Here is a 14,324-nt window from a genome sequence, read left to right as displayed (position 1 = left end):
GGAATAGAAGTGGATGAAACGGTTGGGATGATGGGATAATTAAGGGGTAACAGAATGCCCTTAATCTCCCATTAATCTCCAGAAGGTGATGATGAAGATCAATGTACTTTGGGTTGAAAAAATAATAATTTTGAGCAGGAAATTTATTTAATAATTTTGAGAAAACGATGGCCTTCTGTTACCTCTTAAGGTGTTTCGGTTAAAAAGTCAAAATAATGAAAAAAAATGGAAAATTCATGGGAGAATATTGGATTATGGGGTTTAAAAATAAGAAACAGTTTTTATCTATGTGAACACTTTAATTGAAAAATCTCTAAGACTCTACACAGTCAGGAGTCCAGTGGGGCCCAGGGTTAATATAGACCCAGGAGGGCAATATAATTTCCACCCCCTGAAGCAAACGCTCGGTCTTTCCCTCTTGACCCCGCCTGGTCGCCAGCTGTACTTCTGGGAAAAACCTACATTTGGGAAAAAACACATCAGTAAAAGTCCCGAGAGGACTTTTCCCCATTTTACACTCTCAGGGAAGACCCCATCGCAATATAAAGCAATAAACCTTTCCTTCACATAAAAGAACTTGGGAGAGTGAATTTTGATCTCGGGGAAAACCCCGAAATCCAACAGAGAAATTTCTAAGTATGCTGCATCATTGAAAATTCTTGCACATTTTCTTCATATTTCAGTTTCAAAAAAAAAAATAAGGAAATTTGGATATTTTTGTAAGCCCTCCGGCTGTAACCTCCGAGGTTACCCCACTCTCAATTAGGTAAATTTCCATGGCACCCATCAAAATATTGAACTATTGAGGAAAAACTAGTGCGTGATAAATCGAATCTTTCTTGAGAACACGTATAAGTTTCTGATTTTTTTTAGATTTCATAAGAAAGTTATTTGAACAAATGTTTCGGAAAATTATGAGTTTCGGGGCAATTACGCACTCACGCGCAGGCGCGTGATTCGAATGTCAGTGAGAAAACACTCGACAGGTTTACCAACTCGAGAAGCATTTGAATATTATTTCAATAATTAGAATAACATCCAATAAAAATTATTTGACAATCGTGTTGCAGCGTATTGCGGAGATCTAATCTTATCACTCCGAAGATATTACCCAAGCGTTTATTAAGATAATCATAGAGAGAGAACCGATAATAATCATCATTATCGCTACATCATTCTGCATTTACCTAATTAAATTATTCCGCTAGTAAAATAAGTCCCTCAAGAGTTCCCGATTTTTTTATTATTCCCCCAATGAAACATCAATCTTATTATTCTCCGAGCGCAAAAGAGAATATTTCGCATTTTATATCGTCCCTTTGGCTGCTAGGAATGCAGTAAAATTTTATGAACCGTTTACAGTTCTTGGAAATTGGGAAATCCCTGAAGAGTTAAGATAATCATATAGTGAAAACCGATAACAATCATTATTATCATTGCATAATTAGGGGAGGCTGGGATAAAACGGACACTTTTGACTTTTTTAAAAATGTTAATGAGGGGTTGAAATGTTGATAAAATTGAATAATTTTATTTTCAATACAAAGAACAACTTTTTCCCTTTGTGACGAGCCTAAACTGAGCTCAATTGATACATTTGTTTCTGAGTTATAAATAATTTTTAAAAAGTCTAGAGTGTCCATTTTACCCCACCCTCCCCTATGCATTTTCCTAATTCAATTATTCCACTAGAAAAATTAGTGACTCAAGAGCCCCAAATTTCCTCATTATTCCCTCAATAATAACATCAATGTTATTATTATCCAAGCGCAAACGAGAATATTTCACATTTTATATCGTCCCTTTGGCTGCTAGGAATGCAATAAAATTTTATGATCCGTTTACAGTTGGAAATTGGGGAAATCCCTCGATGCATCGGTACCCCAAAGGGTAAAGAAATCAGGAAAACGAATTCTTCATGATCAGGTTCCCCCCTTCCCCAATAGATAGCAGCAAGTGAGGATTTCCCTCTCTTACGCGTTCAATGATCTTGATAATCAAGTGTTCTGTGATTATTGACATGAGTCATGTTGGTCCTAGCAAAACCATGAGAATAGTCTGGAAGGAAAGTGGCGGGATCTCGGAACTCTCGGACCAATTAGCCATTTTGTGATTAGAAGTAGTGATAGTCAGTGGTAGATGAATGCTCAGAAATTTGTGTGTCGTGATTAATTAATGAGAATTAGGGAAAATCGAGGGGTTGCAGCTAGCAACAAGTATTTTTGTGGTTCGAATTGGTGCAATATTCTGTTGTCATGAACACGTATGACAGCTCTGGCTATTGGTCCTTTGTTTAGTTGCTCAAGTGACGTCTCACGTATTCTTTGCATTTATTTACTGTATTTATTTAGTTGGAGTACTTAACAATGCTCCAACAACATCGTGCTAGCATTGATCTCTGTTGTAATACGCTCGCTAAAAAAGTTAATATGGTTAGGCTCTGGCCCAAGTTGTTGAAGTATAGAATTTTTAATCCTGATGATGTTAACATACCGAGGTGGCAGGTGAGTATGTTCATTTTATATTGTGAATTCAGCGAGGAGGTAAAACGGTTCAATTAGATTTTGACTATTGACCAGTTTTTGATAAATATCTCGGAATCTAAGGCGAATAACAAAATCATTATTGGAACTTTTTTTTAGAGCGAATTAACAGCTACAAAAAAGGTTATTATGAAAATTTCGCTATTCCCTTTTGATTCGGAGATATTCGTCGAAAAGGCTGTTGAGAGCTTTACAGTTTTTCAATCATCAAATTTGTCAATTAAATTGCGTGAGAAAAATTTGAGAAAAATCATGAATGCATGAAGCGTCATTTAAATTACATTTTGCACAGAATTATTAATTTTTTAAACATTAGTTGTTTGTAAATAAATCATTGAAATTGTTTAAACTTTTGGAAACCCCAATCGATTTCTGGTAAAATTCGGAATGTGAATAAATTTGTCACGATTCCGAACAACTTATTTTTATGGAGGAAAATTGATTGTTTATAAATTATTTATAGAAAATGCTCATAATTTTCAAAAATTGCAATTTTTTAATTATTTGATCAATCTTGCTACAAAACTAAACTTTTCAAATTTTTTAAAGAATTTTCTGCAAAGTTTAAATAATAAAATCATTGTCAAGTGATTATTTGTAAAGTAATAGGAGAGAGTGGGGCAAAGTAAAACAGCCGAAGGACGACCATTTGACGTAATTCAAGCAAAATAAATTGTTTTTTATCCATTTTTGTTTATCTACTTTTTTTATTATTGGGAGTACTGATGAGAATAATAATTTTCTATTCGTCTTATAATTCAATTGATTAGATTAGGCTGATTACACTTTTAATTTTTCATTCCATTAAAATTCAGCATCACATTTTCCTTTTCCTCCCCCTGGGCCTTGCTCTGGACTTTAGATTGTCCTGTTTCATGTTCTTTTCAATTGATCCATTGACAAAATCTTCTCCCATCAAAACTTCTCAATAATTTTCCATTCTACTGAATCAAAAATTATTATTCTCATCCGTACTCCCAAGAATAAAAAAAGTTAATAAACAAAAGTTAATAAAACAAAAATTTGATTTAAAAAATTTGTTTGCTTGAATTGTGTCAAACAGTCGTTTTTCGACTGTTTCATTTCGCCCGTCTCCCCTACAAAAGTAGAAAAGGACTTGACTAGAGAATAAATAACTAAAGTACTTAGATATTCTTTAACCGTTTTACCGCTTCGCAACTGAATTCTTGTGGCAGATGATAGGACTTGACATAAATAATAGAAACCATACGACGCATTGTCAATGGAATTACTGAATTTAGAGGAAATTTATCGCATTTTAACGATTTATTATGGAATTTAATTGTGTCGTTTCTTATCGTATGGAGGAAATGCCTGTTTGCCAATCAATAATAAACTACTTAAATTTCATTTAACGAATTCGCTTATTCATTAGGATACATAATATTAATTTCCAGGAAAGCCTCAGTGATGTGAACACTATAAAGGAGATAGTAACGACCATAAAGACCCGTGGACCATTGGCATTTGACTATTTGCTCAGGAGCCTGACGGAAATTAATCAAGCCAATCTAGCAGAAATTCTATCAGCCTCAATCGTCGACACTGCCTCAAATAACAACACCAATAATGTTCATAAAATATCCCAGAATCTTCCACAGAATGTGACCACCCAATGTGCTCCATCGGATAAGGCGCCCAGTAATGGAAGACAAGATTTGAATTATGAGGATAACCTGTTTGACGATTTGTAAGAATCATATTCATTTTAAGGGGAAAGGGAACCCCTGTATCTATATGAACTTTTAGAATTCTGTTTTCACCTACAATTGTTAATTTTTATCTATGATGAAACTACTTTAGAGATTCGATCATTGCATTATTGAGTCAATGGAGTAGTTTCATAAATAAAAAATAATAATTGCAGGAGAAAACACAATTCTAAAAGTTGGTATAGACACAGGGGTTTCGTTTTCCCTTAAGAGGAGACTACACTGAAAGAAAAATGACAATGTTCTCAAACAAGTCTTACTTGTGTCAAGAAAATAGTTTTTTGAAAATTATCACAAAAGGATTTTTTTGTGCCAAACATGCAGAGAGTGCGCCGGAATGAAAATTTTTAGGGGTTTTGGCTGCATTCAACTATTTCTCAATTTAATTATCCTTTGTTTTGTTATTTTTGCTTCAAATAATTTTTTTCAATAACTGGGAAGTCTACTTTTTAGGGAAGATTCATAGAAAAATGGGACATTGCGATTTTTAATGACAATTGCCTACTTCATGGATAATTTCTGAGCAATTAATTTTCGATCCTAAAAATAATTTCGTCGATATTGTAACAAATTCATCATTGAACAACTTCAATCATTTTTTCATAACAAGAAAATATGAAAACCACTTTTTTGAAAAATTACATCAGGATGATGCTGATTACTTAAAAATTGCTTTCAATTTTTTCTCATACAATTAACAAATTTGAAGATTAAAGTCATAAAATCTTCTGTCTGAACATACAAAACAAAGACAACTGATTCTAGTTATTTTCGCAACCAATTATTCCAAGTATTTTCTCCCGAATAGAAGAAAGTATTGGATTTTCAGTTATAATTTTCATAAGCAAAATAATAAGTTCTGAAAATGATTGGAAACCCCAATTCAAATAATTTTCCAATTCTTGATCTTCCAATTCAGAAGGGTTCTGGGCGAGGCGCCTGTAGTAGTAAAAGTGAAAAAATCTACAGAATTTCTGGATGAAATCGATAATCATATACTCGGGAGATATCCAATGCGAAGTAACCCACGTGGATTAGTTCTACTGATAACGTTGATGGATTACCAGAAAAATAAGAAAGTGAGACACGCAGCTGAACATGATCACCACAATTTAACGCAATTATTCGAACAAATGGGTTTCGAAGTCATAGCGAAGACGAATCTATCTGCTAGTGTAAGTACTATCAATCGAAAATAATTCAGTGAATTTCAGTAGTGAAGTTGTGAAACGATTCAAGTTGAGTCAACTCTTGGTTGAATTTTCGACGAATATCTCCGAATCTAAGGGAGAAATCGAAATTTTTGTTATGAACTTTTTTGTAACTCTCAATTCGCTCTACGAAAAGCGTTATAACAAAAATTTTACTATCTGCCTCAGATTCCGAGATATTCATTGAAAACTGATCAATATTCAAAATCGACTTGAATCGTTTGACTGCTTCGCTAATGATTTTAGTCGAATCGCCAGATGCAGTGATGAAATTATCCAATTAATTAACTAGGAGATCACGAGAGAAGTCTTTGAATTCTCCCAGAAACCTGAACATCGCAAAATGGATTCTTGTTTCGTTATTATATCGGGTCATGGCAACAGATCACCGACTGGCCAAACTGTTATCCTTGGAATTGACGATACTGGCCATGAACATCCTGATCACCAAATCGCGAGTTTTGATATCATCAATTATTTTTCAGCTGAAAATTGTCCAGCACTCAGTCGTAAACCCAAGATATTTATTTTCCAAATTTGCAGGTGATTATTTATTAGTCCTTACTGATCATACACAGAGAAAAAAAGTTTCTGGTTTTCAGTAAAATTTAAATCTCTGAGACATCAGATAGATGTACGCGTGTCCAAACGGCACCTTCCCTCTACAGATATGGTAATTAAGAAAAATTAAATCATTAAGATATTGAAAATTGAATGCAAAAGCGAATGGTCAGCCATAAAAATTTATGATTATTTTCTGGCGTGATTGCTTGATCTTAGCATTACGATTTCAGGTACTTAATTTTAGGAATTTTTCTTCCACAATTGAGTAAATGCTCTCTTGTTCTCAGTGCTATACCTTTTAGAACTATGATTTTCTTAAAATCAGCACATTGGTGCCGATAACAAGAAACTTTTTTTCCGTATAATTCCTCCTGTTAAATTAAGGAACATTTGCCAGTGTTGCCACACTTTATTGAATCTCGTCATTGTCCATTTTCCAGAGGTGATTCTACCCAATTTGCTGTGATGGATCGCGGTGTTCATTCCGTTCGCTACAACCAGAATCTCGATCTCAGCAATCAGGATGCCCCACGTGATGGGACAAGCAGAAATTTCGAGCACATTCTCATTGTTAATTCTACACTGCCAGGATATGTATCATTTCGTGACGAATCTTGCGGATCTTGGTTCATTCAAATACTCTGTCAAGTATTTATGAACATGGCATGCTCACTCCACATTCGTGACTTATTCGATAAAGTGAGCACTGGTTTTTATCAATTAAATAGTCATGTGATGCTTCACATTTCATACTTTACATTTAATAAATATCCAATTATCTCTGTAATGAGTCATTCTGTCTACGTATGATCACTGAAAAAATAGAAATTTTTAAGTTGAGTGGGTTTTAGTACGTTTTGGGTTTGGGCTTTTTTTCCTAAACTAGAATAAGTGCTTTTTTTTAAATCCTTTCTTTGGTTAAATTGCTTTCCAACAATTTGTGGAAGCGATTTGGCAAACATTTATCCTAGTTTATCAATTCACGACAGAATTGGTTTATAAAATTCTAAAGAATCCATTAGAGAAATACGCATTCGATTATCAACTACTAAAAGATGTTTTTTTTATTTGACTAATTTTGTCGCTCATTAATTGTTTAATTATGTTGATAATGATCAGTGATTGTGGAGGAGAGTATATAAATATATTTTCTGAGGGAAATTTTGTCAAAAAATTCTTTGATAACTTAATTCGATATTCAATGAGGTGTGCAAAATTCTCTTGCTGCATTTTATGACTTCACTTCAGAATCAAGCATTGAGTGTCTAGATATGTTTATTTGACTGTTCTTTAATGCCGTTACAGATAGATGAATTGATATCAACTAAGAGGGCTGGGTACTACAAGTGTCAAACAACAACAGTGAAGGGCATTGGATTCAACAAGCATCTGTACATAAATCCTGGACTCTTTCCAGAGGATTCCTAATCTCCTCCCTAGGATAATTACCATTACTCATTATTTATTCACACAATGATTTCATATCTAGTTACTTTAGGTGCAATTAAAACAGATATTTTCTGTTTATCCATTTATCGTTCATTGATATTGTATTATTTTAATGTGAATGTGGCTCCAACATTCCCGCAATTTTTTTCATAATCATGCTCGTGAGAGTCAACAATTCTTCCTGGAGAGGCTTTTTTACTTCGATTCTGGGTGCATCGAAAATATTGACTATTGTCATTCGCATTCTGGACTCGAGTATTTTTAATTAATGACACATTTACTCAGGTTTAATGTATGCTATTGTATTACATGAAAATTTTTATATATTTATACGTTGATGAAAAAATAATAAACGCATGGCATGTTTGTCAGTTTTTTTCTCATCCAAATATGAGGTGCCCTAGCATGTAAAATTCTTCCATATGGTTGACTCCATCGTTTTAAGGAAAATTATATTACCTGATATCACTAATTATGAAGCATTTAGACGATATTCACGACCAAAGGAGTGAAAATGAAAGTGCTCTACGGCGAATTCCTAAAATTGTCCAACTATGGAATAAATTCACGTAAAAATAATAAGCATAAATTTATTCTGGCGATTTATTTGGCTATTCGATACTCGAATGCAAGGAATTGAATACAATAACAATCTGAGGAAAACCCTGTGCCCTAAAAATAAAATAATTATTACTAAAATAAATAAATATTCTGTTGTTAAAAGCCGAGGAAATTCAGGAAATTAAGGAAATAAACCCCTTGGGTGAAACTTATCCTCAGGATAAATTATATCCTAATGGCTATAATTTTTGAATATTCAACCTGAATAATAATTTTCCATTTATCCTGTAGCCTCATTTGAATGACTACTGATTCAATCCTGGGATTATTTTTTTCTTTCTCCTCGGGATAAATTGTAGAACTCCCCCTGGTAAAACAATCCATCGAACTTCCAAACTTATATTTGTTCTTAACTGACGATTGAGTCAACTGAAACTGGGGCAATCGGGTATAAATTACCTTTATTATTCATGTATGGAAATTTTTTATGTTCGAGTAGAACAATTCATACAATTTTCACTTGTTGATTTTGACTCCTCTCAGGGTATGATGAAAATAAATATATAAGCAGGAGTTTTACAGTACAGAAAACCTTAAACCAATGATTTATTCAAAATTCGATGGAACTACAACTGATATTAAATTTCAATGCATTGATTTTAGTATTTGGATGCCTATACAGTAGTCTGGAGGGCTGACAATTGAACCGGTGATGTATATTTTGATAAGAGATGCTGAATACGTTCCTAGGTAAAGTGAAGAAGAATTGAATCTTAACGAAGCAGTTGTAGCATAACGTAATAAATAAAATGGTTTGAATGGATGAAAAGAGAAGTTCGAATAAGAATGAAGATTATTCAAAGACGTTTTTACAAGATTGGAACGTATGAGTTTGTCAACAGCATTCAGCGTCACATGAAGGTCTGGATGATGGCTCTGGACTTCGACGAGTCGCCTCCACTGTCACCACAGTAGTTAAGCAAACAATTGGGGGAGATTGTTAGTACAAAGATTCGGCGTTGGACGACCGGGGTCGTTTGATCTTCTCGAGGTTTTTGATGACCAAGTCGTGAAGGGAGCAGTAACGGTTGCGTACTTCACTCATCACCAGCCAGAGACTGGTGTATTCCTTCTCATCCATCTCTTGGACTGCTCGTCTGTAGTCCAGGATGTGTGGGTATTTAGCGACTTTACTGAGGATTTTCCCTCTCGACACGAAGTACCTAGGAAATTTAATTTTTTTAGATGCATTTAACTAATTCAGTAGCGAAGTGGTAAAACGGTTGAAGTCGAATTATTTCCCAGTTGAGTTTTTCAAGAATATTTCCGAATCTAAGAGAGATAGCGAAATTTTCGTAATTACATTTGTTGTAGCTCTCAATGGGCTCTACAAAAAAAGTTATAACAAAAATTTTGCTATCTTCCGTAGATTCCGAGATATTCATTGAAAATTGGCCAATAGTCAAAATGGACTTGTACCAGTTTACCACTTCGCTACTGAATTTAACACATGTGGACTAATGACATAATAAAATTGAAAAAATGGAGTTTACACTGACAGACAAAAACATGCTTTCAAACGAGTCTTGTTTCAGCTAAAAGAATTGCAAGTTGAAAATAACTAAGAGTAAGAAATCTCGCGCTGAACGTTTGAAGAGTGTCCCGAGGTGAATTAAAAGTTTGTCTTAAAAATAAATTTAGTTCCAAACTTTAGGCGATGGGTAATGATTGTATGTACCTAGAGATTTGATCGAAGAATGCAGCAGCTTCACTCTCAACTGATTGAATTTCAGCTAGGGTGTCCTCTTGGATTGAAACACCGAAATTGTTACCATCCTCGATTTTGGGGATCATGAAGGAAATCCACATTTTCAACTGCAAAATTACAGAAATAGGAATTAGGATTTGATCAATAGCGATTGAGTAATTGTTTATACACTTTGTTTCGAAGAATTTTGATTTTGTAATTATATTTATAAAGAAGAGATGGTAATGTGGACAAATTGCAATGCAAATTGCAATTGCATAATCTAGATTCATCACAGAGAAGAAGAGTTCTACTTTTTCAGGAAATAAAATTATCTCGTTACATCAACAATTCAATGAATCGTTAATATTTCGAAAAAATCCAGTGTCCATTTTGCCTGATCCCAGTAGTTTCCCCTCAACTTATGAATAAAACACGTACCAAATTGGAGTCTTCTAGTAGTTGGATAATATACGGTTTAACTATGCGAACGATATCACAAAGTGGTTTGTTGCAGGGTATCGGTCCAGTGGGCAAAGCCAAGACTTCCGTACCCGACGCATCATCAGCACTATTTTCCACTGGTTCTAGCTTAATCCTCTTGTGCCGGTGTCCATCTTCGGAATGATTGATAGCGATTGGATCTGGAATGGGTACATTGAGCTCCTGGTGAACCTCAGTCAAATTTCGATTGCAGAAGTTCGGGCTCTCCAGGAGTTCATTGAGCTTGACAATTTTCTCAGGGAATCCCTTCAGGAGGAGCTGCTCAGCCTTTGTCTTCAAAGAATCCTTGTATTCTTGAACCTAAAATCGAATCCGGGACAATTAATTGTCTTCAGTTCTTAATTCTCCCAACTTCCGCATTCGCACCCGATTTATCGTGGCTATAGAGACGTATTGATTTGCAGTCAGCGACAAAATCCTCGGACGACTGGGAATCATGTCAGGAGTGAATCAAAATTGCAGGGAATTTAAATGAATGCATTGATTTGGTAATTGTGGTCAATCGAGTGATATTTATTTCAGGGTTAGAGCGATGTTCACTTGACAGATTTTCGCCATGAAAATTCAAAGATGGAGTCATCAGAATGTGTAAGTAGATATCCCTCAAGCAGCATTAAAAAATCCCCCAAGAAAACCGCATTGAGGATGTCCAAGTATCTTTTACAGGTTCAATCATCAAATTTGTCAGTTAAATTGCGTGAGAAAGATTTTAAGAAAATCATGGATGTTCAACGTCATTCAAATTCCGTTTTGCACAGAATTATTTTTTTTTAACATTTGCTGTTTATAAATAAATAACTGAAATTCTTTGAAGTTTTGAAAACCGGGTTTTTTAAGCATAACATCGATTTCTGGTAAAATTCTGAATAGGAATGAATTGGTTTCGATTCCGAAGAAATTATTTTTATGGTGGACAATTGATTGTGTATAAAATATTTCCAAAAAATGCTCGTAACTTTCAAAAATTGCAATTTTTTAATTGTTTCATCAAATTTCCTCCAAAGTAAACTTCCCAAGTTCCTTTCAGATTTTAAAATGTTTTCTATTGATGTAATATCGAGATTGAAATTCAGATGTCCAAAGTTTAAATAAAAAAATCATTGTGAAATGTCCGGAAAATTAGGGTTAAATTGGGTTCAAATGAAAGCTCTGATGTTAGACTCCAAAAGTAGAAAAGCACTGAAAAAAAATAGCTAAAGCACTTGGATATCCTTAATCAGTACCGTCGTTGATACTATCTCCTCGCATGCAAGCCTAAATTTATCTCCACACATTTGATATGAATCACCCAACAAGGCCCTCCTTTGTGTCAAAGAATGTTTCCTAAATATACATACGCAAACATTTTCTCAGAACATCAAGATATAACGACTAAATTATTCCAAAAAAACACGTGGAATGTTCTCGAAAAACTGCGTAAAATCACTGAGACACGGTAGTCAGGGGTTTTTTTCATCATCGATAGACATGTGAGGTTAGAATTGTCCTGCGCAATCAATAACTCAACGCTGCATTCAGCGAAACAATTCAAGCATCGACAAATGCATTCGCATTGACACGCGAATTCCCATCGGAAATAATCCACCAAAAAAGATCCATAAATTATAAGTGTTTACCACGTTTGAAGGCAGCATCGTAAAAACACAAACAATAGTCTTCGAATGCTACAGCACTGCCGGTCGATGGATAACAACACTAACCTGACTGAATGCTCATTCTCAACAATCTCAATGCGTTACAACACAATTCAAACAATCAAACAAACAAACAACTGATAAATCCATCTAGATTACGAATTATTCTACCTTTTTAGCTGTTGCATCGGCCATTATATCTATTTGTATTTTTAAAAAATGAGAAAAAATGAGAAAATATAACCACACTAAAAAGCCCTTTGTTGAAACGTGCAACTTCAAACAGGAAGCGTATGCTAGAAATAACGGAGTCAGTTTCGGAATTAATTTTCAAACAATAATCGAAAATCACGTGAACGGGAGTTTCAAAAAATTGTAAAAAAAATTTAGCGCCTTCTTTCACCAAATTACCGCTCCAAAAACGTCTTAACACGTGAAATATGATTTGTTGACAATAGCGGGAATTTCAAATTTGAATTTTCTTGGTGTAAATTTAAGGGGACAAGTTCTTCCGAGCGGTTGGGGGAAGATGATTCAGGAAAACATGATGAAAAGGACCTGTACTACCTTCCAAGTGAGGTTGCCATTCATAATACCCCAGAGGACTGTTGGGTATCCTATTTGTACGTCGTCTACGACCTCACTGAACTCTGCAAAACCTGGCGAGATACGCGAGAGATATGTCCTGTAATCGCACACGCTGGCAAAGACATAAGCCACTGGTTCGATCATTCACGAGGGGATATTAAATACCACGTGCACCGAGTGACCGGTGCGTTAGTGCCGTTTTGTCCCCATGGACCGATACCGCATGTAGGTACCACCTCGCCTACCTCCAGTTGGCGTCCAGTTGAGAGGTGTCCCTGGTGGCTCGATGATAAGTACAAAAAAGGAAGATTGACAAAAAATCCACGACCATGCAGGATCATCAATACCTTAACTGGATGTAGAACGATAATATCGGTGAGTAGATGGCTCAATTCTCTGTATAGAGACATATGGCGCTGAATATGGCGAACGAGTTTAGATGAATAGGTTCAATTTTTTGTTTCCTCAATGCACGCACCCGGAGGGATGAGGAAGGCTTAAATAAAATCTAGAATCCTCTCAATAGAATAAGTTGTATAGAATATTTTCTGTTAAACATTTCTCTAGAATCGGCCGAAAACTAATCGAAAGTTTAATAGGAATCCAATAGAATTCTCTAGCGAATTCGCTAGATTTTTCTATTACAATTTTTCGTGCATGACCTAATCGAGTCCGACTGAATTTTCGTGTTGATTTAAATTCTTACTATTGTGAAGCGAAGAAATAACTCAGTATCATTGAAAACTGTGCGTGCGCCCTTATACATTGTTAGAATTTTTTTGAAATTTCATGGAAAATATGAGAGTGATCCTCATGAGATTGACATTGAATCGGATTTAGGGGAAAAATGGTTATGAAATTTCAAGTTCTAGGTAGAATTCAAGGAAATTCATGAGTTATCAGTGGGAGCGAGATGGAAATTTCACAACTTTATTGAATTTCCAGTGGAACATGAATATTCAGAAACAAAATGACATGAATTTTCCATTTTTCCCTGAATTTTTTATATTTTCACAGAATAGGGGAGGGTGGGGCAAAACGGCCCCCCTTCAATTGTTAATAACTTGTGAATGACATTGTGAAAATTCCCAGTTTCAACTTCATTTTGAAGATAATTTTTCATTCTTCAAAACGAGCTCTAACTCATCCCAATCNGGCAAAACGGCCCCCCTTCAATTGTCAATAACTTGTGAATGACATTGTGAAAATTCCCAGTTTCAACTTCATTTTGAAGATAATTTTTCATTCTTCAAAACGAGCTCTAACTCATCCCAATCGGATTATTGAATCGGAAAATATTGACGATTGAAGGGGGGCCGTTTTGCCCCATCCTCCCCTAATTGAACTGAAAAATCAAGTATTTTATTGATTTCTAGATTATTAGAACGGAAAATCAACGGAATATTTGATTTTTCAACGACAAGATTTCCTGAAATTTCAGTGGAACTTGAACACGACAAAAATTTCCGGAATTCGGCAAAAATTCAGACAAAAATTTTCAACAGTGTACTTTCACATCGCCTTATACTTAACCATCATCATTGGAATAGGTCTGTGAGGAAGATACAATAAGACGAATACAGGAGAGATTTTTGTCATTCAATGCGAATGGAAGGAATTACGACTGGAAATTCGAGGGCAAAGATATAGACATGAATAAAACCCTGACGGAGAACGGTATTCCAGACGAGCGTGAGCGTTACACAGAGTGCGGTCTACCCTCCAACATCTACGTCCCCAGTCTCCTCTGTTACTACCGAGATGAACCAACCCGCGGTAACGATGATTAG

At 35.1% G+C, this 14,324-nt stretch overlaps 3 protein-coding genes across 7 annotated transcripts; 2 read left to right on the top strand and 1 right to left on the bottom strand.

Moving 5' to 3' along the window:
* The first annotated feature begins 2,041 nt into the window (after positions 1 to 2,041).
* LOC107043402 (caspase Dronc) lies at positions 2,042 to 8,089 on the top strand. 2 transcript variants are annotated; one of them, XM_015264907.1, is made up of 6 exons: positions 2,042 to 2,504; positions 3,962 to 4,254; positions 5,199 to 5,451; positions 5,780 to 6,030; positions 6,492 to 6,750; positions 7,357 to 8,089. In XM_015264907.1, exons 1-6 carry the CDS (start codon positions 2,367 to 2,369, stop codon positions 7,477 to 7,479), a joined length of 1,317 nt encoding a protein of 438 aa, XP_015120393.1. In that variant the 5' UTR covers positions 2,042 to 2,366; the 3' UTR covers positions 7,480 to 8,089. The 2 variants fall into 2 exon arrangements, with proteins under 2 accessions (XP_015120393.1, XP_015120389.1); XM_015264903.1 differs by having other exon boundaries at positions 5,196 to 5,451.
* A 416-nt stretch (positions 8,090 to 8,505) lies between these two features.
* On the bottom strand, positions 8,506 to 12,224 carry LOC107043413 (proteasome activator complex subunit 3). 4 transcript variants are annotated; one of them, XM_015264920.1, is made up of 5 exons: positions 11,650 to 11,775; positions 10,679 to 10,739; positions 10,250 to 10,612; positions 9,800 to 9,936; positions 8,506 to 9,284 (listed from the first exon to the last, which is right to left on the bottom strand). In XM_015264920.1, the coding sequence occupies exons 1-5, from the start codon at positions 11,655 to 11,657 to the stop codon at positions 9,062 to 9,064; spliced, it is 792 nt and encodes a 263-aa protein (XP_015120406.1). In that variant the 5' UTR covers positions 11,658 to 11,775; the 3' UTR covers positions 8,506 to 9,061. The 4 variants fall into 4 exon arrangements, with proteins under 4 accessions (XP_015120406.1, XP_015120415.1, XP_015120424.1 ...); XM_015264929.1 differs by lacking the exons at positions 10,679 to 10,739; positions 11,650 to 11,775 and adding an exon at positions 12,118 to 12,224; XM_015264938.2 differs by lacking the exons at positions 10,679 to 10,739; positions 11,650 to 11,775 and adding an exon at positions 11,929 to 12,100.
* LOC107040634 (cytochrome b5 domain-containing protein 1) lies at positions 12,176 to 14,324 on the top strand. The gene is made up of 3 exons (XM_015260787.1): positions 12,176 to 12,256; positions 12,445 to 12,909; positions 14,085 to 14,324. The coding sequence occupies exons 1-3, from the start codon at positions 12,176 to 12,178 to the stop codon at positions 14,322 to 14,324; spliced, it is 786 nt and encodes a 261-aa protein (XP_015116273.1).

The sequence above is a fragment of the Diachasma alloeum genome, unplaced genomic scaffold (assembly GCF_001412515.2).
Source record: "Diachasma alloeum isolate Michigan unplaced genomic scaffold, Dall2.0 Dall_scaffold_00179, whole genome shotgun sequence".
NCBI lineage: Eukaryota > Metazoa > Arthropoda > Insecta > Hymenoptera > Braconidae > Diachasma > Diachasma alloeum.
The sequence above is the reverse complement of the archived record's forward strand: the minus strand, read 5'-3'. Positions and strand labels throughout refer to the sequence as shown.